Source organism: Osmerus mordax, chromosome 17 (assembly GCF_038355195.1).
Source record: "Osmerus mordax isolate fOsmMor3 chromosome 17, fOsmMor3.pri, whole genome shotgun sequence".
Taxonomy (NCBI): domain Eukaryota; kingdom Metazoa; phylum Chordata; class Actinopteri; order Osmeriformes; family Osmeridae; genus Osmerus; species Osmerus mordax.
This window is the reverse complement of record NC_090066.1, coordinates 14302251-14327045: the sequence shown is the minus strand read 5'-3', so window position 1 is coordinate 14327045 and position 24795 is coordinate 14302251. Positions and strand designations below refer to the sequence as shown.

General features: G+C 42.5%; 1 protein-coding gene across 2 annotated transcripts in view; it reads right to left on the bottom strand.

Moving 5' to 3' along the window:
- The window catches only part of cog5 (component of oligomeric golgi complex 5), a 122951-nt gene that overhangs the window by 48716 nt on the left and 49440 nt on the right, over positions 1–24795 (bottom strand). For both annotated transcript variants that reach the window (XM_067255049.1, XM_067255051.1), the window contains exon 7: positions 15508–15638. In XM_067255049.1, the coding sequence (XP_067111150.1) occupies positions 15508–15638 (131 nt within the window). The remainder of the gene's footprint in view (positions 1–15507; positions 15639–24795) is intronic.

Genomic DNA, 24795 nt, shown 5'->3' with positions numbered 1-24795 from the left:
CGTCCCTCGAGCAGCACTGGGTCACTCTGACCACGCCATGGTCCACCTGGTTCCCGCATACAGGCCGAAATTGAAGCTCTGTAAGCCTGCTGTGAGGACATCAAAACAGTGGACCAGTGAGGCTATCGAGGATCTGCGGGCGTGATTGGACTGTACTGACTGGGATACGTTCACGACTGCTTCCAATAGTCTAGACAAACTCACAGAGACTGTGACGTCATACATCAGCTTCTGTGAGGACTGCTGTATTCAAACACGCACCAGGGTGAATTTCAACAACAACAAGCCCTGGTTCGCCTCAAAGCTCAGAAGGTTGTGGCTGGAGAAGGCGGTCAGGGGGCTAAACGACTGTACTCAGAGAGACTAAAACACCAGTTCTCTGCTAACGACTTTGCTTCTGTCTGGAGAGGGCTCAGGCAGAACTACAAGTCCAGAGCCCCCCACACCACTAACGACTCCCAGGCCAATGATCTAAACGAGTTCTACTGCAGATTTACATTTACATTTATTCATTTAGCAGACGCTTTTATCCAAAGCGACTTCCAAGAGAGAGCTTTACAAAGTGCATAGGTCACTGATCATAACAACAAGATAGCCAAAAAACATCGCGAGTAGCCAAAACATGAAGCACACATTGTGAACAACCAAAGTAAGTGCCAAAGGGAAGATCCTTAAGAGCATGTAGTTAAACAAGTCACAACCAAACAACATGAACAGCTATAAGTGCAAGTGTACCTGTGGGAAAAAGCAAGCAACAGTAATAAAACAATATATCACAGCGAGAACCAAAAATTTTAATCAGTTACCACTAACCACAAGAGCAACAAGTCTCTAAGCAAGAGTCATTGTGATCCTTGAGGAAACTAACATCGGGTCAAGCGAACCGTTCCTAAGTACCGTTGTACTCCCGGAACAAGTGCGTCTTGAGCCTTTTCTTGAAGGTGGAGAGACAGTCAGTGTCTCTGATGGAGGTGGGGAGTTGATTCCACCACTGGGGGGCCAGACAGGAGAAGAGCTTGTGTTGGGACCGGGCGGTCTTGAGCGGTGGGACCACCAGGCGGTTGTCTGAAGAAGACCGTAGGTGGCGGGTGGGGGTGTAAGGCTGCAGGAGAGACTTGATGTAGACGGGTGCAGTCCCGTTCACTGCTCGGAAGGTCAATACCAGGGTCTTGAATCTGATACGGGCCATGATAGGTAGCCAGTGGAGAGAGATGAGGAGCGGGGTAACATGGGAGCGTCTGGGTAGATTGTAGACCAGGCGGGCCGCCGCGTTCTGAATCCTCTGAAGAGGGCGGGTTGCACATGCTGGGAGACCAGCGAGCAGAGAGTTGCAATAGTCCAACTTGGAGAGGACGAGTGCTTGGACTAGCAGCTGGGTGGAGTGCTCAGACAGGTATCTCCTGATCTTCCGGATGTTGTAGAGGGTGAATCTACACGACCGGGAGACCGCAGCAATGTGGGCCGTGAGGGAGAGCTCGTCGTCCATGGTAACCCCAAGGTTCCTGGCAGAGGATGAAGGGGTCACCGTCGCAGATCCCAGGGTGATTGAGAGATCGTGGGAGATGGAGGGTTTAGCCGGGATGATGAGAAGTTCTGTTTTGGCGAGGTTCAGCTGGAGGTGGTGCTCGGTCATCCAGGCGGAGATGTCTGTGAGGCAGGCCTCAATCCTAGCTGAGATCCCCGGATCGGTCGGGGGGAACGACAGGTACAGCTGCGTGTCGTCAGCGTAGCAGTGGTAGGAGAAGCCATGGGAGGTGATGATTGAAAGACAATGGGACTGTCCTGAACTACCCCTTCCCACCCAAGTGGACTCCCCCCCCTCACCACAGTGATGACTCTCTCCATTCAGGAGAGAGAAGTGAACAGATTGTTCAAGAGACAAAACCCACGCAAAGCAGCTGGGCCGGACTCTGTCTCTCCTGCCACCCTCAAGCACTGCGCTGACCAGCTGTCTCCGGTGTTTACCAACATCTTTAACACCTCCCTAGAGACATGCCATGTGCCAGCCTGTCTCAAGTCCTCCACTATCATCCCTGTGCCCAAAAAGCCAAGGCCAACAGGACTCAATGACTCCAGACCCGTCGCCCTGACCTCTGTGGTAATGAAATCTTTTGAGCCGCGCCTTGTGCTGGCAGACCTCAAATCCATCACCAACCCTTTCCTGGACCCACTGCAGTTTGCCTAAAGAGCCAACAGGTTTGGTGGATGACGCCATTAACATGGCCCTCCACTTCACCCTACAGCACCTGGACTCCCCAGCATCCTACGCCAGGATCCTGTTTGTGGATTTCAGCTCTGCCTTCAACACCATCATCCCCGCCCTGCTTCAGGACAAGCTCTCCCAGCTGAACGTGCCCGACTCCACCTGCAGGTGGATCACAGACTGGCTTCCTGTCTGCCAGTAAGCAGTGTGTTAAGCTGGGAACACAAGTCTCTGACTCCCGGTCCATCAGCACCGGATCTCCCCAGGGCTGGGTCCTTTCCCCTCTGCTCTTCTCCCTGTACACCAACAGTTGCACCTCCAGTCATCCGTCTGTCAAACTTCTGAAGTTTGCGGACGATACCACCCTTATTGGGATCATCTCTGACAGGGACGAGTCTGATTATAGGTGGGAAGCTGACAACCTGGTGACCTGGTGCAGCCAGAACAACTTGGAGCTCAATGCTCTTAAGACAGTGGAGATGGTTGTGGACTTCAGGAAGAATACAGCCCCACTCACCCCCATCACCCTGTGCGACTCCCCAGTCAACACTGTGGAGTCCTTCCGCTTCCTGGGCACCATCCTCTCCCAGGACCTCAAGTGGGAACAGAACATCAGCTCCCTCATCAAGAAAGCACAACAGAGGATGTACTTCCTACGGCAGCTGAAGAAATTCAACCTGCCCAACACAATGATGGTGCACTTCTACACAGCCATCATTGAGTCCATCCTCACCTCTTCCATCACCATCTGGTAAGCTGCTGCCACTGCCAAGGACAAGAGCAGACTGCAGCGTATCATCCGCACTGCTGAGAAGGTGATCGGCTGCAATCTGCCTACCCTCGAGGACCTGCACACCTCGAGGACCCTGAGGCGAGCGAGGAAGATTGTGGCCGACCCCTCCCACCCTGGCCACTCCCTGTTCTCTACTAGCTACTCCCCTCCGGCAGAAGGCTGCGGTCCATCAGGACCAAAACCTCACGCCATAAGAACAGTTTCTTTCCATTTGCTACTGGCGTCTTCAACAAGGCCAAGGACTCCCATTGACATTCATTCATTTAACCCAGTATCTGATTGCACTATTGCACTATGTTGACCACTCATGCTGCTCATTCTTATTCTTATTCAAATTTTTATATATATTTTATTTTATATTTAAATGGTTTTATTCTTAGATTGTTTAGTTCTCAGGAATAGTTAAACTTCTGTATCTTTACTTAATTTAAGATTCGTATATGTTTAGTGTAAATTCCATGTTTGTATAACATACATGGCGAATAAACCGAATTCTGATTCTGATCCACCCCTCCACCTAGTACACCTGCATCGCTCCATCCAACTCTTCATCATTCCCTCCACCCCATCAACCACTCTTGAGAGCAATCTTTTTAAGCTCCGCATTTCTAGGATTTCTAGATTTTCGCGACCACCAAAAGACCAAAAAGAGTGCGACCAAAGCAGTATTCCCCACAATTAGCACTTTCTGTCTTTAACTTGGTTGTTAACAGTTGTATGTTTGGAAATCAGTGTAGCTCATAGGTAAAAGTAGCTAATGTGAATCACGTGTGGGCATGTATAAAACCACTCCTGTGTTGTGAAATGATTTTGACAGCAAAGTTGAAGTTAGCTAGCTAACGTTAACTTTATTGTCCAATTCAAGACAACAAAATTGTTTTATATATAACCACACGTGATTCAAATGTGCTACTTACACTCTGATTCTCGTCCATCTTGTTATGAAACAAGCTACATTCACTTACTCTTCTTCTTGTTTTGATTTAATGTCGAGCCGTAACCTACATTTTTTAACCTACATTGCATTAAAGGGGTGATTGACTGTTTTTTGGGGGTATTTCACCCTGTTCCTTAAGGTCTCCGAATAGGGTATGTAACATTGGTTGGGTTGAAAATGGCCCGGGTGCTGTTCTATGCCCCTTGATAGATCCTCTGAAATTTTCCCGGGAAAAAACACTAGCTTTTCTCCTTTTATGGTATGCTCATTAATATTTAGATAAGCTGCGCGCTGATTGGTTGGTTTTCAACGAGTGAAGCTGGGGATCAAAAATGCAACACGGCCAACAGCACTCACTGAAACACCAAAGGTGGAGACTTAAAAAAAAAAAACACGCAAATAAATCTATTGTGTCTACACAACAATGTTTTCAACATATTGACTAGATATCATTTGAAATGATAACGTTAGTTATTTCCACTTCTGTTGTCGAAGCAAACTGGATTGACTTAGGTGGGTAGAACGTTACAGCTTATAGTAAACCAAACTATATCGTGATTCAACTCAGCTTCAGTTAGCTAGCTCTGGACATCTTGCTGAAAAATAACCTGACAAAGATCTGGACAAACATGCATCGTGAATTGTAGATTTACATAACACAGGTTATTTATTTGAATGAAACACAGTCAGGAACATGAAACAACATTAGCCCCATTGCCAATAAACTAGGCTAAATCATCACACATTCTATATGCTCTTGCGTTAGCAAGCTAAACTAGTTTACATGCCTACAGTCTAGGTGTTTTCGCTATCTAGCTGTTCTTGCATTCCTTGCAAATCAGCATTAATAAAAAGCTAGAGTGTAGCTAACATTGACTAGACGGGGATGGCTGATGTTTGTCTATACCGTGGCGTAGAAGATCCCTGTGCAGTTCGACCCTCGACACATTTGCGCGAATCATGTCACCAAGGACGGTTTTGAAAACCTGGGACAACGTAGCTAAAGCAGGATTTGCTATGAAGCTGTTGCTGAAAAGAGGTGCGTTCCGACCTTACGTTCATCACAACCGCAAGCTGTAGTATGATTTTGTCGGTAACAGTAGCAATGCTAACGTATCCTGTATCTAGCACCTGCCTTTCTCCAGTTCTTTCAAATAGATAATCTACGATGGACAGTTCGGATCATTTTACTGATTCGGTTCTTTGAATCTCGTTCAGTAAAATGAACGAATCTTTTTTCGAGTCACTGCAAACACGTATCATATTCTCATGTAGGTTAGTGCATGACATGTGCACCAGCAGATACTATTTTAAAAGAAATTCCTGCATTAAAATAATGTATCATGACAGTTTGTATGATTTGGTCATTTATTATCACACTAGCATTTAATTATCATGGCAAACAATTACACTGCATTAAACTGTAAGTGTAAATGTAAAGTGAAAATAACAAAACCAGTCAGTATGATGACTTGAGCGAATATCATTCACGTCTTACTAAAACAGCGGCCACACGAAAGGGAATGAGGAAACTGTTTCCTTTACTAAATACAATGCGGGTCACGTGAAAAAAGGATCCAAAGACTCGTAGAAAGTCGGGAAATGAACAAATCTTTTGTTTCCTCTAGCTACCACTACAGAGCCTATGCAGGTCACGTGAAAAACGATCCAAACACTCGTAGAAAGACAGAGTCGGGAAAGAACGAATCGTTCCCTCTAGCGTTTCCTCTAGCTACTACTACAGAGCCTATGCAAGTCACATGAAAAATTATCCAAAGACTCGTACCCGAAGACCGAGTCAGGAAATGAACGAATCATTTCTGTTTACTTGGACGAGCCTATGCAACAGCCCCGATGCGCGGCCACGAGAAAATGAACGAATCACTCTTTGAGAGGACTCGTTACTCCCGAGTCCTTGTAAGGATTCGTTCAAATTGAACGAATCGTTCACGAACGACACATCACTGTAATCTAGACAGGTGCTAGCAATAGGCCAGACTGCTATTTGTTTTCTGGCTATTTTTTCGGAAGCTTCCCTTCTAATGCCGACTACAGCTAGTCTAGCTAGAGTCATTTGCTAAGCAAAGTATGTTGATGTGTTTAGAAACTTATTTAGCATTTTACCTATGCTAGATACAGGGGACATTAGCATTGCTAATAACTGATACCGACAAAATCATACTGTAGCCTACTTACAGCTTGCGGTTGCGATGAGCGTACGGTCGGAACAGCACATCTTTTCAGGTTCAGTTTCTTAGCAAATCCTGCTTGAAATTGTCCAAGGTTGTCAAAAATGTCTGGGGGAAATGTTCAGAGCAAATGAATAATTGAGTGTCGAACTTCGCCGGGATCTTCTCAAAGACAAACAGCAGCCATGCCTATCGAATGTTTGGCTCCTTGGGAAGACTATTAGTGTTAGCCTTCCCTGTACAGCCTGGAACACAGCATTTACGACCATGGTCCATTTTCAATATCCTTGTTATACTTCAAAACTTTATTGTTTGTAATTGCTTAGAAGTAGCCTACACAGAGCAGCGCGCAGCTAAACTAGCATCGGAGATCTACGCTACCTCGGACTGGGCAAGAACACCAGTGAGTGGGCTGGTCTGGATGCAAATTTTGGGGCGTGACAAAGATACAGACCAGAGCCAAAAAAGGCGGTCCCCGGACTTACGTCAGTCCGGTGGCTTTGTTGAAAAGCTAGCGTTTTACAGCCAAATTTTTTCATTTTGAGATTTGCATAGGAAAGAGGTGTCAATGGACTTTGAGGTTCACTGTATGTTCATTTTACCCACCGAACTGTCGTTATTCAACTATGACAAGGTAAAATCGGTTTTGCAATCAATCACCCCTTTAAGCACCTTAATTGTATTTTTTGTATTTATATTGTACATTATAGCTATTTCATACCTTATATTTAGTTTATTTTACATACGTGTCCCCTTAGTATTAGTTAATTCGACATAGGCCTATGTTGAATGTATGCACCTTCCTGCCAAAGTAGATTCCTTGTCTGTGCAAACTTTCATGGCGATTAAAAACCCTTTCTGATTCTGATTCTGATTCACTACTGCAGGAAAATATTGATTATCTTCTTCCGGTCCATGGTTATCCAATTCGCTAGGTGGCGCTGTCAGATAAAACGAGGGTCCTAGAACTGCGGTCCTGAAACTGCAACTTTCTGGCTCTGCAGGCACATGTTCTTCCCTATCTTCCTCATTCACTTTTGGAGTGCGAGGAGGGGTGACGATGGGTAATTTCAAATGAGAAATGAGTGAAGTTATTGGTTGCATTTGAAGCGTGACGTTTTACATCCAATAACAGTAATGATATTATCAAATACATGCACAAGCAATTTAGTGATAGCTATTCCCGCAGTTGTGGTCTTGAAATAAAATCTAGAGTCCTGTTTGTCCGAGACAAGACCGAGTAAAAAGACAGAAAAAAGACAGAAACCTTGAAAAAAACACCCGTCTCGAGTAGGCTACTACAAGACTGCCAGTCCATAACCTTGACTGTCCTTGACCAAAGGCCTACAGACAGTAACAACATAGCAAACTGGTTAACTAGTATCTCACAGGGCAAAATGCTGCTTTTACTCAGGCTATTAGGAGACCACAAGACTACGGTGACAGTATCCTAGGTTACTGTGAAAAACATCCTTAATCGAGCTGACGGGAATGAAACAACATAGGTGTTTCTCTACTATCTACAATACATCTACAGTTTATCTTTTGAAAATCTGAACACACTCGTGTCCTTTTCTTCTTCCTTTCTTCTCCTCCCATTATCCTTTCATTAAAGCTTATCCTTTGGAGAGATGTTTTCTGGTTGGGTTTGTAGTTTGGGGCTTGTTCCTCTGCGTGACCTTTACATAAAAGACAGGCTTGTTTTCCGGAGAAGAGTAAAATTGTCAGTTAACATTTATTTTCTTTGTTTCCACCCTCTTTTCTCTCTTTTACGGTACCTGAACTCACCTCTCTCCCGGCAGCTCTCTCTCTCCCGGCTCTGTGTCGGTGGCTCACTCACTCTTCTTCTTCTCACCTATCTCTGCCTCCCTATCCATCTCTCTCTCTCGCTATCAGTAAACGATAGCACCCTGAAAGAGACCCTCTCTTGCCCTCACTCGCTTTCCCTCCCTCTGTTAACGTAGCTGTCGCTCTCTCCGTTCTCCTCGGCAGACGTCAGTCCTCGGCGACCAGCCCATGTGACTGGTAACCGCTGACAGTGACCATGGCTACCGTATCATGTAGCAGCCAAAAACCAGCCCTCTGTTACCTTGGGGTGGCATTACCAAGGTAACCATCCCACACATCCACACTGTGGCAGGTTAAGTAGGCATTAACGATGGCGCGGGCATGACTGGAGCCGTGCCTGAAGAGCGCTCCAGGGACTGGATGTGGGTTGTGGCAATGGTTTTGGTTTAGCACAAATACTGGGAGATTAAGGGAAAAGGACCAGCATGGTGCTATCTGTTTGTTACTTTCTGGTGTCACGTTAACAAAATGCATGGTCTTTCAAGAATGAATGCAAATATTTACACACATTCATTTAACAGGCATTTTTATCCCCAAAAATGCAGAAAAGTGTGCCAGATAATAAATAACTATTGCACTAGTGTTTTATCAGTATTGGTTAGTGTGAAGGAACAGTGTTTGTTAAGTCTTTGATGATATACATACTGTATATTAATTAACCCTGCACCAAATATATCATCTTGACTCATGTTATGACCCATGTTATGATCACATAGTCCCTCATAACAGTGGTCAGTGTGTATAATGTTTGGAAAGACAGGATTTCTTCTACAGAAGCTTTGCTGCTGCAGTTGATGCAGCAGTAACGGTCAGTAATGTGTGTGTGCGCGTGTGAAAGACAGTTCAGTTTGCAGTAAGCTGCCCTGTACTGTGTAAGGAATGTCATCCCATTATGATCATTAGATTGTTGTCTCTGCACAGATACACATCCTTTCGCAGTGTACTGGAGTGTCTGGCTGCATGCCTTCTATAACAAAGGCATTTTGTTTCCTCTCTCATACTTTGATGTTGTTCAGTGTTCTGTGAGAGCCCAATGGGTCCGGCTGTGTAAACTATTAAGCGAACGTATCACAAGAAGGCTATGGATCGGATAAATACAAAACAGCACAAAAGCACACAGTGCTGGGTCATTATGACAGATGAAGAAACCACAGTTATTTTGTGAATGTTCTACAAGAGAATCAATAGGTCTTTTCCTTTTGGTCTGTCTGTCTGCCAGTCTTTCTGTCAGTCTGTCTATCTGCCTGTCTGTTTTCCAGTCTGTCTGCAAGTCTGTCTATCTGCATCACTGCTTCCTTGCCTCTCTATTTGTCTCTCTCCGTATATGTTTGTCTGTCTGCATGATCAATCAAGCACATACCTAACTCACCATCTAGAATTCCTAGAAATTCCTTTAGTCATTTAGCAGACGCTCTTATCCAGAGCGACTTACAGTAAGTACAGGGACATTCCCCCCGAAGCAAGTAGGGTGAAGTGCCTTACCCAAGGACACAACGTCAATTGACACGGCCGGGAATCGAACTGGCAACCTTCAGATTACTAGCCCGACTCCCTCACCGCTCAGCCATCTGACTCCCCGCTGACCCCCCCTGACTCCCCATTGATGTCTTGGTCTCCAGCCCTCTCACTCCTCTACCTCTTTTTCTGTCTTTCTCCCTCGCTCCTCAGTACCTTTGTCATTCTGTGTAACTGTTTGTCTACAAATGGCCCGCCTTTCAACTTCTACGTAATATTTACCCCTTTATTTTTTTTCCTTACATCCTAAATTGAGTTAACTGTGTGTGTGAACCTGAGTGTGTACGCGAGTGTGTGCGCTCGCACATTTCTGTCATTGACGCAACCAACCTTAAAAGTTTTAAATACACCACCTTATGTTTGTTATTCCGCTGTGTGAAAGTTTGAATGTCCAATGATCCATCTTGCTTTTCATCCCTCGTTCCACAGTCCCTCCATTCCACTCATGACCATGAGTGTTTTCCCATCTCTGTTTTAAACATTGAACTAAATCTAATCAATAACACCTGTTATCAGCCTGTCAAAAATTATTTTCTATCCTGTGACCTATGAGCGTTATGCGGTTTTCAATCAATGGCTTAAAACCTCATGAACCTTATGAAGCACTGTCACTCTTCACACACATGTACAGTGTTTCCCACCATATTATATGTGCATTCACTTTCTCTCACTTCATTTCTTATCCTTATTAGTTTGCTTGACAAACACAGTATCCGGGGGTTCCTTGAGGTGTGTGTATGCTCATGTGCATGTGTACTTATTCACAGGCGCATGTGCGTGTGTCCAATGTGTGTATGTGTACGTGTGTGTCTCAATGGAACAGTAAAAGCGAACAGGGTTCAGGATTAATGGGGCACTCTAGAGGTGTGTGAGGCGGGGAGAGTTAGTGTAGTGGAGACAAAGGAGCTGTTCCACATCTGGACACCTCGGAGAAGGGATGAGTGTGTGCGCAGTAGGGCTGTCAACGAATATTCTATATTCAAATATAATAGTGGTTAAAAACATAAATTCGAATGTGAAAATGAATATTCGAATGTAAAAAAAGAAGTTTAAAAAATAAATAAAAACACAACCGCGGCAGCAGTGGCGCGTCTGTCTGCTTTGCGGGTGGGAGCGCGCCTCAGCGTCACTGCTGACAGTTGACTTGCGTGGAAGATGGCAGAAAGTGCAGAACCCAGCTTGATCGCAGCAGAGAAAGTGATTGTAACCCCAAAAAATCTAAAGAGTGATGTCTGGAAATATTTCGGATTTTGGTCAGTTGATGGTAAACCTGTTGAGCCTGAAGCTAAAGTAGTGTGTAAGCTAGAGTTAGCTTACCATTCAACAACTAGCAACTTGAGGCTACATCTCCATGTTTACCACAGCACAGCTCGCTCGGAGCGTTCAATGTCGGTTCTATACTGTAAAACTTCAATTAATGTTAATAATATTTGTTTCAATCACTGAATGAAGCCTGCCATATTTGGGACAAGAATCGCGACCTTAAATTGCTTGCACAAAACTCTTGATCAGAACTCAGCATTTGTTTATTGTTGTCGTTCATTTTACACCGCTATGCGCAGAGAGCGCGACGGTGCGTGTGTGAGAGCGAGAGGCCAAGGTCTGCAGTCTTGGCCATTGGTTAATTTACTGGTAACGCTTTAGAATAATGGTCCGTTGTTAACTATGCAGGAAGTAATAGGTAGTTCTACATTAACACCGAATTTAATACTATTAACTAATATGGAACCAAGATTAACTAAGCAGTAAGTAATAGCTAATTTCCTTGGTAAGTATTTGGTTATTACTAAATAAATATATCCTCATTGAGAACTACTTGTGAACTATGACCAATTAAGAAAGAAGAACCAATGAATTACTAATCACAAAAGTAATGTCTAAAAAGTGAACAATTGTTTTTTTTTTTACTCTTACATTTACATTTAGTCATTTAGCAGACGCTCTTATCCAGAGCGACTTACAGTAAGTACAGGGACATTCCCCCGAGGCAAGTAGGGTGAAGTGCCTTGCCCAAGGACACAACGTCAGTTGGCTTGACCGGGAATCGAACTGGCAACCTTCGGATTACTAGCCCGATTCCCTCACCGCTCAGCCACCTGACTCCCCTACTCTTAACATGGTCATAACATTTCAGAAGCTTGTGCCTCAAATGAGTTCTTTGTGGAAACCAGTTTATGAATATTAACGGTATAACATGTCCCCCCCCCAATATTTGATCATACTGTATGATTATGGGACACGTCCCCCCCAATATTTGATCATACTGTATGATTATGGGACACGTCCCCCCCAATATTTGATCATATGATTATGGGACACGTCCTCCCCAATATTTGATCATACTGTATGATTATGCGGGCAATTTCGATGTGACTGCTATTACGTCTTTCTGCAGCTCAGAAAATATCAAATCCCGGCCGGTCCATTTTCCAAATCCAGTCGACTTAGCTTACCGAAACCTATTTGTCCTGAAATCCATGTCATGCTTTCCCTAAACCTATACTCTGGTGCAACGTCAATGAGTGAGTTTGGAGCGCGAAATCATTTGGCACATTTTTATGGATGGTAAATATCCAGTATTTGGCTAACATAATCCCTTAAACCCAATTTATATAATTATAATAATTAGTGCGAATTTCGAATTGTAGAGTTAGTGCGAATTTCGAATTGTAGAATTAGTGCGAATTTCGACTGCAATACTATACAGTTTGTATGAATGGGACTTTTTACAAGCTAGCCGACAGCTAGCCTGGCTTTACAGCTAGCAACAACTGTACTGTAGCTAGCGTTTTGGGCCATGTTCCTGTTCTCTGAATTGGGTTATCTAGCAAGTTATTTTACAGTCCTGCCATTTGTTCTTTCATCCTTCATCATTTTCATCCCTTTGGAATTGCGTTGCTTTTGTATTTCGCAGTAGTGGCCAATGCTAGACTCATTATAGAGTGAGTAGGCCTATACGTTAACTTGGGTTAGGGTTAGCCATGTACTATTACTTGTTTAGCCATTATGTTTGATTCAGTTTCTCATCACAGTTTGTTGAATGTGTATGTTTCATTCCAAAATACTGAATTTTTTGTTTAAATGCTAGGTTTCATCATTGTGCCAAACAAAAAATGTTTCATTCAGACATATTTTATAAAATTCTTTATTCTTGCATGCCCATGTGCATTATTGCATTATGTAGGATTTTCTTTTACGATTTCATGGAAAACTTCCAGTGCATATAATAAAAAAAATCTTGCGAGGTGACATGTTAGTGAGGTGTTAACATGTTTTTCACTTTGAAATAATGGTCCAGATTACAGTTACTGCGGGATGACAGGGTAACGCTTGAGTAATTGGTGAGGAGTTAACATGTTTGTCACTTTAAAATAATGGTCCACATCACAAGTAGTTCCTGCAGGATGACATGGTAACGCTTGAGTAATTAGTGAAGAGTTAACATGTTTGTCACTTTAAAGTAATGGTCCACATCACAAGTAGTTCCTGCAGGATGACAAGGTAACGCATGAGTAATTAATGAGGAGTTATACTGGTTTTCACAAGTTATATAGTAAGTCTAATTTTATATTTGACACATACGGTACAGGCATACATTTCTGTGAGGCACTAGTGATATTCTAACAAACATTGTAATCTGGAAGATGTGGTTTTAAGCTTATCGCAACATAAATGCAGGATGCAAATTGTTTTTGACAAGAGAACATGAATGTTTATATTCATATCCTAAAGAGAAGTCCTCCTCAGGCGGCTACTTTGGAGTCTGAGACATATTGAACTGACACTTAAGAGCTCATAATAGTAAACTAATCCAATCATGAGCGTGTCAGCATCACTTTATACATTATACCATGTTTAAGTTTGAAATAAACAGAACATACATCCATCCTTTGGTAAGAGTAGTCACAATCTCAACCTGTAGCTAACGTATTTGGGGGGATATAATATTCATAAACTGGTTTCTACAAAGAACCCATTTGAGGCACAAGCTTCTGAAATGTTATGACCATGTTAAGAGTAAAACAACCAAATTGTTCACTTTTTAGACATGTTACTTTTGTGATTAGTAATTAATTGGTTATTCTTTCTTAATTGGTCATAGTTCACAAGTAGTTCTCAAGAGGATATATTTATTTAGTAATAACCAAATACCTACCAAGGAACTACCTTTGTCATAAATTAGCTATTACTTACTGCTTAGTTAATCTTGGTTCCATATTAGTTAATAGTATTAAATTCGGTGTTAATATAGTACTACCTATTACTTCCTGCATAGCTACTTGTTAACAACGGACCATTATTCTAAAGTGTTACCAATTTACTTATTTTTGTGTAGGTAATATGTTGTTAAATATGTTTAAACTTAAATAAATCAGGCCTACCTACAGTATACAAGTAGTTGTATCTCGTTGTATTAATTTGTCCTGTTATTGACGTGCCTAATGGGCAACCAGAAATTTGAATATATTCGAATATATGTGTTTTTTTAAAGGGAATATTCGAACGTCAATAATTGAGCAATTTTGACAGCCCTAGTGCGCAGCGGTCTCTGCTCCTGCTAGAGCCTGAAGTAGAACACCAAAACTGACCTAAAAATCATTCTGGAGCTAAAAGCTTTACCGAAAGTGACTTTTCTTCAAGAGAGGAATTGAACCTCAGCCAACTGGCAAAGGTGTATCAGTTGTCAGTTGTAAAAGCTATTTTTGAAAGGATGATTCGGAAGGAAGATTTTTTGCCACCGTAACAAAGCAATTTTGGGGATTCTAATCAAAAGGTTTGCTTTTTCATGGAACCAAACCCATCACCCCCCAATAAACAAACTCACCTGAAAATAATTTATTCTAGAACCTTCTTTCAAAGGGTGGAAGACATTTCTTGAAAGCGTACCATAGCATTTTTTTCCTCTAACATACTCTCTCTTGATTCATCCAATGTTATGTTAAGCAACAAGAGAAAGCAAACAAGAGCCTAGTTAGCATTCTAGCAACATGATAGCCAACAGAGAAAGGAAATAAAACCGCTGTTCCTGCTGTGTGTGAGATACATGTTCTAATACTTGTACATTTGTAGGCTACCTTGAGGTTCACAGCGGTATTCCTATAAGCTGTTTCCTTCCTAAACGCCTTGCCATACATAACACAACCTGACACGCACGCGCACACACATGTACCGTGGATACGAAGCCAAGCTGCTTCTCCTTGGCAGCCCACCTTCCCCACGAGAAACAACTCTAATCTGATGAAGACCAAAATACGCTTGGCTGAAAGCTATGCTTTTATCTCGTTCTCTCTCCCTCCCTCGCTCACCCCCTCGCTCTCTGTGCTGGAAATATGTGCGACCGTATGGGCCGCCCATCCTCTGAAACACTGAGCTCACTCGAGACCATGTTAACATGTTTTGTGCAATCAGGAAAGTTATCGGGTGTTTCTTTGTTTTGTTTTTTACCTCAGAGCATGTGGGCTTTGGTTGGCACCTGCCTTACTGGCTGAAAAACATGTTAACACCTCACTAACGTGTCACCTCGCAAGATTTTTTTTATTATATGCACTGGAAGTTTTCCATGAAATCGTAAAAGAAAATCCTACATAATGCAATAATGCACATGGGCATGCAAGAATAAAGAATTTTATAAAATATGTCTGAATGAATTTTTTTTTGTTTGGCACAATGATGATTTAAGTCCAGCTTTGTCCCGCAACAGCGCCAACTCTTGGAAACATGACTGTGTGTGTGTTTGTACACACATGTTGCCCTGAAGCGCAGCAATGTAAAAACATCTCATTCAGCAACACTGGCACACAGCCACAAAGGGGCACAGGCTCCCTGAGGCTTGAGTACTCTCTCCATCTCACACACACACGAAAATTGGAATATGTCCTTGTGAGTGAATAACACTTTCTTCAGGGAGGCTTATTGTTGTTACTACACTCCATATACAACCTCACCCTCAAAGTGAGCGAATAAGAGTGTGTGTGTGTTAGTATACAAATACATGTGGATGTGTGTGTGTGTTGGCTCCTACCTGTATCTCCATGCCCTGCTCCAACAGTCTCTTGGCCTGGTTTTCCACCTCTAGCCTGGCTCGGCTGATAAACAGTAGGTCGTTCTCGATCACATCTATCCCACTCAGGTCCACGCCCTGCGACAGGTAATCTGGAAAACACACACGGACAACAATCAACGTTAGTGCTGCTCAAATCCAACTTGTGCACAGCATAATGACCATATGCAGACCTATGCTGTAAATTGGAAGTTGCAAAATGGAAAATAACTTTTTCTTGAGTTGAAATACCGTAAATTGGGGAAATGTACGGCTCACATGGAGAAGGTATTGGAGAAGCAGTGTTGGGATCGCACAGATCAATTCTGGTCACACAGACAGTCAAATCTAGCCTAGTCCTAACCAGACCCTCGTACATTTCATTTGTACAGAGGGTTTGGGATCGCTCCATTGACAAGCGTTAACTTCCTTGAAGGCGGGTACTCTGTTGAAGTTTAATACTATTGGATCTGCCCAGAGCCACTCTGATCTGCCATAACCAATCATTAGCGTTCACCTTAGCCAACGCCTTCACCACTACTGTAACGGAGCTAGCTGCCGTAGCTGGAAAATCAAACTTTTCCCAAACCCCGTGGGGAGGAGGGCCACAACATCATGGCCACCAACAAAACTCAGAAAGGATTGTTCTTGCTCCGGCATTAACTTCTGGATATTCAATAGCTTCGCTCGCATTTTCCGCCGCCATTACTGAACTACAACTCAAACTAGTGCATGACATCAACATCATCGTTCTCAGCCACTCCCTCTGATCGCTGATTGGACCTACAAAAAATGTGTTTCAAAAACCGACTAATACACTGAAATCCCAGACCTAGTACAGAAGCAAAATTACAATTGAGCGGAAGTACGTAGGAGGGCAGAGCCAGGCTAAGTCAAATCCCTGCTTAGACCTTAAATGTTCTAAGCGGTGCAATTTCCACCATGGAATCTTGATGGCCTACGTGGTGGCAAACTCAAAACACACAAACACACACACACACCTTCCTGGCATGCTTGACTTTTTCCTGAGATTTGAAGAAGAAGAAAAAACAACCCCCCCAGATATTTGGCAAGGTGACATTTAACATCAGCGTTTTCACACTTTACGTATGTCTTCATTTTCTCACAAACACTCGACCCGTGATAACAATCCTATCTAAATTCTAATCGGACTGGCAAATATATTGTAAACTTAGAAACTTTGTTACTAAGTTAAATAAGAAGAAAAATAAATTGTATTACAATAAGAAAATTACAGAAACAAAACATGATAGTAAACAATTATGGAATACATTGAATAATATATTAAGAGGAAATAATAAATCAACTCCAGGTTATTTAGAAAATGAAGGTGAATTTTTTACTAAACCAAGTGATATAGGGAATCATCTCAACAACTATTTCATAAATAAAATAAATCATCTTAAAAATATTACACAGTCACATAAAATAGATTTATCAAACACATTGATAAAAAAGATGATGGAAGTGTCAGTGGTTCCAAAGTGGAATTACTTCTCATGAATTGTAGAAACAAACCACCTGGTGTTGACTATCTTGCATATAAGTTGCTTAAGCCAATAGTTTCAATCATTGCTCCTACTATTGCTCATATAATTAATATGTGTTTTATGGAAAATATATGTTTGCAAGCATGGAAAATATGTAAAGTTGTGCCAATACCTAAAAATAAGAAAATGCCTTTCTCTGGCTCAAACAGTAGACCAATAAGTTGATTACCAATTCTCATTAAAATAATGGAAATAATTGTTTATGAACAGATTCAGTCTTATTTTTCAATAATGATTGAATTACAAATGTTCAGCATGCATATAGAGGAAAACACTCAACAGCCACTGCCCTGACTCAGATGGTAGATGATTGGTTGAAGGATATGGAGGAAAGGAAAATAATAGGTGTTGTAATGCTGGATTTTACTGCAGCATTTGATATAATTGATCATGATTTACTGTTAAAACAAATTGAAATATTATGGTTTTTCACGAACCGCATTATTATGGATGGAAAGTTATTTGTCAGAGAGGAGACAATTAGTTTACTTTAATGGAAGTTTTTCAGAGGTAAGGGTTGTGGAACATGGCGTGCCTCAAGGAAGTTGTCTTGGGCCGCTCCTCTACAAAATCTTTACCAATGATCTTCCATATGTTTTAGATAAAGCAAGCATTTCAATGTTTGCTGATGATTCCACTATATATTTAGCAGGAACTGATATTGGTGATTTAAATACAAAACTACAGAGAGAGCTACAGTTAGTGGTGGACTGGATAAGAGTGTCTGCTAAATGACTAAATGTAAATAAGGAGTAACAAATTGATTCTGAATGTATCTAAAACTACTTGTTTAGTGGTTGGAACTCCTTTTTCTTTATGTTCCGAACCGAAACTTGAACTCAGCATAGAGCAAAATTCTGTAGAGCAAAGAGAAGAGGCTAAACTTTTGGGAATGATGATTGATAATAGATTGTGTTGGGATAGACATGTTCAGAAACTGGTAACTAAAATGGGCAACACTTTGTCTGTTATTAAAAGGTGTGCAAAGAACCTTACACTACAGACCGTTAAACAAGTATTTCATGCTTAGTTTTTTTTCACACCTTGATTACTGTTCTGTGGTTTGGTCCAGCACCTCAACAATTAATATAAGAAAACTACAAGTGATGCAGAATAAAGCGGCACATGTGGTTCTCTCATGTGAGTTTTGATCCAATGTTGACAAAATGCATGAAAGCCTCTCATGGTTTAAAGTTAAAAACAGATTTGTGTATTCACTAATGTTTTTTTAAAAATCATGTTATAACAAACAAAACACCTTTTACTTTATATTCAAAACTATCTTTTAGTAATGATATACATCATTATCCAACAAGGCATGCAGTAGGAGGTAGTTTTATTTTACCTAAAGTGAAAACCAAATCAATTCAACGTTCAGTTAGGTACAGAGCAATGTGTGAATGGAACTCTCTTCCAAATACCATCAAACAACAAAACACTCAGTATGGTTTTAAAAAATCACTTAAGAATTATTACCTTCAAAGACATTTCAATATTTAATATCGATTTAGAGAGATTCTGTCATAGGGCTGTTCGTTATATCTTATAAATAAAATAAATAAATAAAAATAATATATATATATATATTCGGGGTAGTGTAATATTTTCAACTTCAATATTATTTATTTATTTGTATTTTTTCTTTTTGTGTGTGATTAATTGTGTTAATTGTAAAATATGATTTGTATTTTCAAATGTTGTGTAATCTGAATAATGTCTTGTGTGTATGGTGTAAAATGTGATGTCGTAAATTGTATTGTCACATGATAGATTGTAGGACCCCAATCTATCATGTGGCTTCAACCCTTACGATGAACCTGGGGTTCATCGTAAGGGTTGAAGCTAAGTTAATCAATTGTCCCTTTAGCCCGTTAACATTAGCGAGCTGATTGAGAACAGCAAATATCGGTTCGTCAACGGCTGATCCGCATCCTAATCATGTGGTTAATTTCAATCAGGCTAAACTTATCAGGGAAATTGCACGTGCACGTCCTACTTCAAAAGGCAGGAAAAGTCGGTCACCAAAACCGTTATTATAATGAGTCTCTACGAAGACAATAGGCATATTATCATGGCTAAGTCAAACACCGCTGCCAGAGCAAGACAAGCAGCTTGGCAAAAAATTGCCTATAAGCTAAATGCGTAAATTTTGGGAAAATGTATAGGCTCATCTTAAGTGCCTCATTACCCCAATCAATCAGATCAAATTTCTTTAAATGTGCCTGCTGGCAGTAGGCTTAATGGAAATTAATCATCAAATGAGATCTTGCTAGCGAAAATAATGATCTCAACTCTTTCAGAATAAGTAGATAAAAACAAGGCCAAAGAGTATCTAATTGATACGAATTCATAGACACTTATGAGGATATATGTACTGAAAGCGCTTATATCATGTAGTACTATATATGTGTATATGCATGTAGGCCTATGTGTAAATCCCTCTTTGATTTAATTGACTGGGACATGGCCAGGGAATATAATGAATTGATTCATCAGCTGGTTAAGCGCCAAGTACACTTTTCTTACAGCAACGCATGCTGCGGCTTTGCCAATGTTTTCTGCATCGCCTATACTGTATCCAAATTTACCTGACGCAAAAAAACCTCAAGGCTATGCAGAGAGTCTGAAGCACAGTTGAAGTTTCAAGTAGCTTTATTGTCAATTTCTTCACATGTCAAGACATAAAAAGGAATCGATATGACATTTCCCACTCTCCCACAGTGAAACATATATAAAGCACAGGCACAACAGATAAGACAAGACATTTCCTAAAACATAGCGTTACATATTCACATACAGCAGCATAAGCTCATAATAAAGCATAAAGCTTGCTGCGGCGTGTGATATTTGCAATGTACGGCCCGAGAAGGTCTTTCAAATAAATGAGTCCATGTCGGCTGAATCGATATCGCTCAAACAAGAACTCATCCGTGTGAAATAAAGGATCTTGGCGATCGCAAAGAACTCTATTGGTATGGAAAGCTAATCGAACTAGAATATAGCTCCTTGGTCAACTGGGCCTCTCAAAAAAGGGAGTTGCCATGTTATTTTCCGGGGGTGTGGCAAGCTTATCCAGCTACACTTACGTTAGCCTGCTCTGGAGCCGGTTAGTGCTAATTGATATGTTACTATGGTGATTTATCGAAAGTTGCATCCACGAACCAAAAAGAGGGGCGTTTTTTATCTTAGCCTGAAAATTAGCTCGCTAAACCGCTTACCGAGCTACGACGAATACCCCCCTGAAAGAATAGCTTTCAGCTTATACTGAAGCTAATGGGGATCCAAATAAAACAAACAAACACTCCATACAGGAAACACGCTACTTTGCTGCGAAGAGTGAAAACAACCTGATGCCTTATTGTATGTTTACAAAATTGAAAGATAGGCAACACAAGGTTACAGGAACTACTATGTTATTATATAGCAATACTTATTGTAAAACACTGTAGGTATATAAAAGTGTTATATATGTGACGGTATGTAACAGACGTAGCCACGCTCCGTCACAACAAGGTGTCGTTCGCCACTCGCTGGGCTCGAACGCACGACCTCTGACTTGCCAAGCCCGACCACTACCAACTACGCCAAAGAAAAGCTAACTATTCATTGACGCGGGTGGCCTGTTACATACCTGAGGAGTGAGTTTCACAGGTTACATATACTTAAATGGTATTAAGTGTTAATGGGATAACCTATAGCTTATGAGAGCACAGTCATGACATACATTTTGTGTTTGCAAAGTTTTCTGCTTCTGTTGTTGTGATGTTGATTGACATTGTTCCTCAATTATTGTGCAGAGTGATCAGATGCATTTTAAATAAAACTTAACTGGCCAAAAAATAACTTTCTTACAAAAAGCAACATTTCACAGTTTTTCGGCCCAGCATCAAATGGCCAGCTAACATCATCTCAATAAGTCGCACCCTCTGCACATGAGAAAATGTGAACATATTCTAGTCAGGTGATATCACTATCATTCTGATTGGATAACAGGAGATGTATCCACTACTTTATCCAATTCTCTATCTCTCTCCCTCCAACTCCTTCTACCTCCCCTCCCCTTGTAACTTTCCGGCGCAACCTCCGCTCCCTATTCCCCTCCCATTTCTCCTCTATTGTAACATCCTCCCTCCCCCCCATTGACGAGTTCTCGTCCCACCCCACTAACACTGCCACCGACACCTTGTTAACCACTTTAACTGCATCACTTGACTCTCTCTGTCCCCTGTCAACCAGGCCTGCACGATCTTCTCCCTCCTGCCCGTGGCTTACGGATGTTATTCGTGAAGAACGGTCCACCCTTCGGACAGCCGAGAGGAGATGGCGCAAGTCCAAAGGCGGTCTGGACCTTGATAAGTATCACTCCCTCCTCAAATCCTTCTCTTCTCACATAACTGGTGCTAAAACCCTCTACTTTCTGAACAAAATTAACTCTGCTTCAAACCCCCACAAACTTTTCTCTACCTTCTCCACCCTTCTTAACCCACCTCCCCCACCCCCTCCCTCCACCCTGACAGCAGACGACTTCTCCTCCTTCTTTGAGAAAAAGTCGCCGACATTAGCAGTCGGTTCCCTAAACCCACCTTTCCTACCCTCTCACCCTCCATGACTGACCCAACTAAATGTCTAAACTCTTTTTCTCCCCTGTCTGAGGCAGAGATCTCTGACCTCATTCTCTCTCATCGCCCCACCTCCTGTCCCCTTGATCCTATACCCTCCCCTCTCTTTCAAACCATCTCCCCCTCCATCATAACTTTTCTTCTCCATGTCCTAAACTCCTCTCTCACCTCGGGCACCTTCCCCTCTGCCTTCAAACAGGCTAGAGTTACCCCTCTACTTAAAAAACCCTCCCTTAACCCTGCCGTTCTCCAGAACTACAGACCGGTATCACTGTTACCCTTCCTTTCAAAAACAATTGAACGTGCTGTATCTAACCAACTGTCTAACTTTCTCTCTCAGAACAACCTGCTTGACCCCAACCAATCGGGCTTCAAGACTGGCCACTCCACAGAGACTGCCCTCCTTTCAGTCACCACTGCCCTCCAGTCTGCCAGAGCGGCTTCCAGGTCATCCGTTATCATTCTGCTGGACCTTTCTGCAGCGTTTGATACGGTTAACCACCAGATCCTGCTCGCCAGACTTTCTGAGATGGGCATCACTGGCACTGCACTCCAGTGGATCTCATCCTACCTGTCGGGAAGATCCTACCAGGTTTCCTGGGGAGGCAAACTGTCGGGCCCTCGCCAGCTCTCCACTGGTGTCCCACAGGGCTCCGTCCTTGGACCCCTCCTCTTCTCTCTGTACACCACCTCACTTGGACCAATCATCACCTCCCATGGCTTCTCCTACCACTGCTACGCTGACGACACGCAGCTGTACCTGTCGTTCCCCCCGACCGATCCGGGGATCTCAGCTAGGATTGAGGCCTGCCTCACAGACATCTCCGCCTGGATGACCGAGCACCACCTCCAGCTGAACCTCGCCAAAACAGAACTTCTCATCATCCCGGCTAAACCCTCCATCTCCCACGATCTCTCAATCACCCTGGGATCTGCGACGGTGACCCCTTCATCCTCTGCCAGGAACCTTGGGGTTACCATGGACGACGAGCTCTCCCTCACGGCCCACATTGCTGCGGTCTCCCGGTCGTGTAGAGTCACCCTCTACAACATCCGGAAGATCAGGAGATACCTGTCTGAGCACTCCACCCAGCTGCTAGTCCAAGCACTCGTCCTCTCCAAGTTGGACTATTGCAACTCGCTGCTCGCTGGTCTCCCAGCATGTGCAACCCGCCCTCTTCAGAGGATTCAGAATGCGGCGGCCCGCCTGGTCTACAATCTACCCAGACGCTCCCATGTTACCCCGCTCCTCATCTCTCTCCACTGGCTACCTATCATGGGCCGTATCAGATTCAAGACCATGGTATTGACCTTCCGAGCAGTGAACGGGACTGCACCCGTCTACATCAAGTCTCTCCTGCAGCCTTACACCCCCACCCGTCACCTACGGTCTTCTTCAGACAACCGCCTGGTGGTCCCACCGCTCAAGACCGCCCGGTCCCAACACAAGCTCTTCTCCTGTCTGGCCCCCCAGTGATGGAATCAACTCCCCACCTCCATCAGAGACACTGACTGTCTCTCCACCTTCAAGAAAAGGCTCAAGACGCACTTGTTCCGGGAGTACAACGGTACTTAGGAACGGTTCGCTTGACCCGATGTTAGTTTCCTCAAGGATCACAATGACTCTTGCTTAGAGACTTGTTGCTCTTGTGGTTAGTGGTAACTGACTTAAATTTTTTGTACTCGCTGTGATATATTGTTTTTATTATTTTTGCTTGCTTTTTTTTTTCCACAGGTACACTTGCACTTATAGCAGTTCATGTTGTTTAATTGTAACTTGTTTAACTAAATGCTCTTATGGTTCTTCCCTTTGGCACTTATTTTGGTTGGCCACAATGTGTGCTTCATGTTTTGGCTACTCGCAATCTTGTTGTTATGATCAGTGACCTATGCACTTTGTAAAGCTCTCTCTTGGAAGTCGCTTTGGATAAAAGCGTCTGCTAAATGAATAAATGTAAATGTAAATGTATTTCTATAAAAAGGATGACTATTGTTTTTTGATACAATCCATAAAAATGTATGAAATGCGTATTATTGTTTTCCAGTTTACCACAGAAATGTGGAGAAAAAAAAATCTACAAATACCGAACCAGCAAACTTTGCAAAACACAAAATTTGCCACTGCCAATACTTTTGGCCACGACAGTAAGCAGGCATAGTATGGGAGAGGGGTGTAAAGGGTGATTGGATGTTGCAAAGGGGCAGTTGAAGGTTGTGTTATCACAACAAAATCATTGTTAACATCCACTTAGCTTACCCCTGGAAAGCCCAATCTCCCCCATACCAAGTTTCACTGGTGTATTAACTTTCACTGCTAAACTAAGCTAAAGGATAGACTAGGCCGTGGTTGACTGTGTCAAGGTCGAGAAAATGTAATCACCATGTAGAAACTCACATTTTATGGGACTGGGTGAACGCCATCCATGCAATGCCATCCATACATTCATCATCTAAAGCACTAAACTAAAAGCTAATTGTAGTTAACTATCGCACATTATCAAACGCCAATTAGTTCTAAAAAGGTAAAGTGAAACTCAAATTATGACCAAAAAACACAGATTCAAATTTAGAAGTCAAGTAGCAACAATTCTGCTGCTGTTTCATCTGAACATTAAGGGGGCCTGTGTTATGAAGTGTTGTGAAATTGGGCAATGTAAATTTTACTTGAATAAAATAAAGATTATCTATGTGTTATAGGCTATACAGTAGAGAAGATTTACAGTAATTGACTGGAGTATAGCCCTACACAAAAAACTCATTCAGCGAAGAAAAATATATTCTTCCCAACCAACATGTCTCAGTGGCCCCCAACAAATCAGTCTAGAACCAGGTATTGTGCCAACCCTCTCCAATCAGCATCACAGCAGTACCAGGAAGGAAAAGTTACAGCCAATGAGACCGGCAGGAATGGCATCAGGGAATGAAGGGCCTCTTCACATTGGCAGCTGTATGCATTGTCTGGTTGGGTCTCACACAATTCATGGCCAATTTGCATAGATTTCCAAGTGTTTACAATCAGTCAAACATGGAGGCAGCAATTTTTTGGTGTGGTGGAGATACGATCACATGCAGTGATAGTT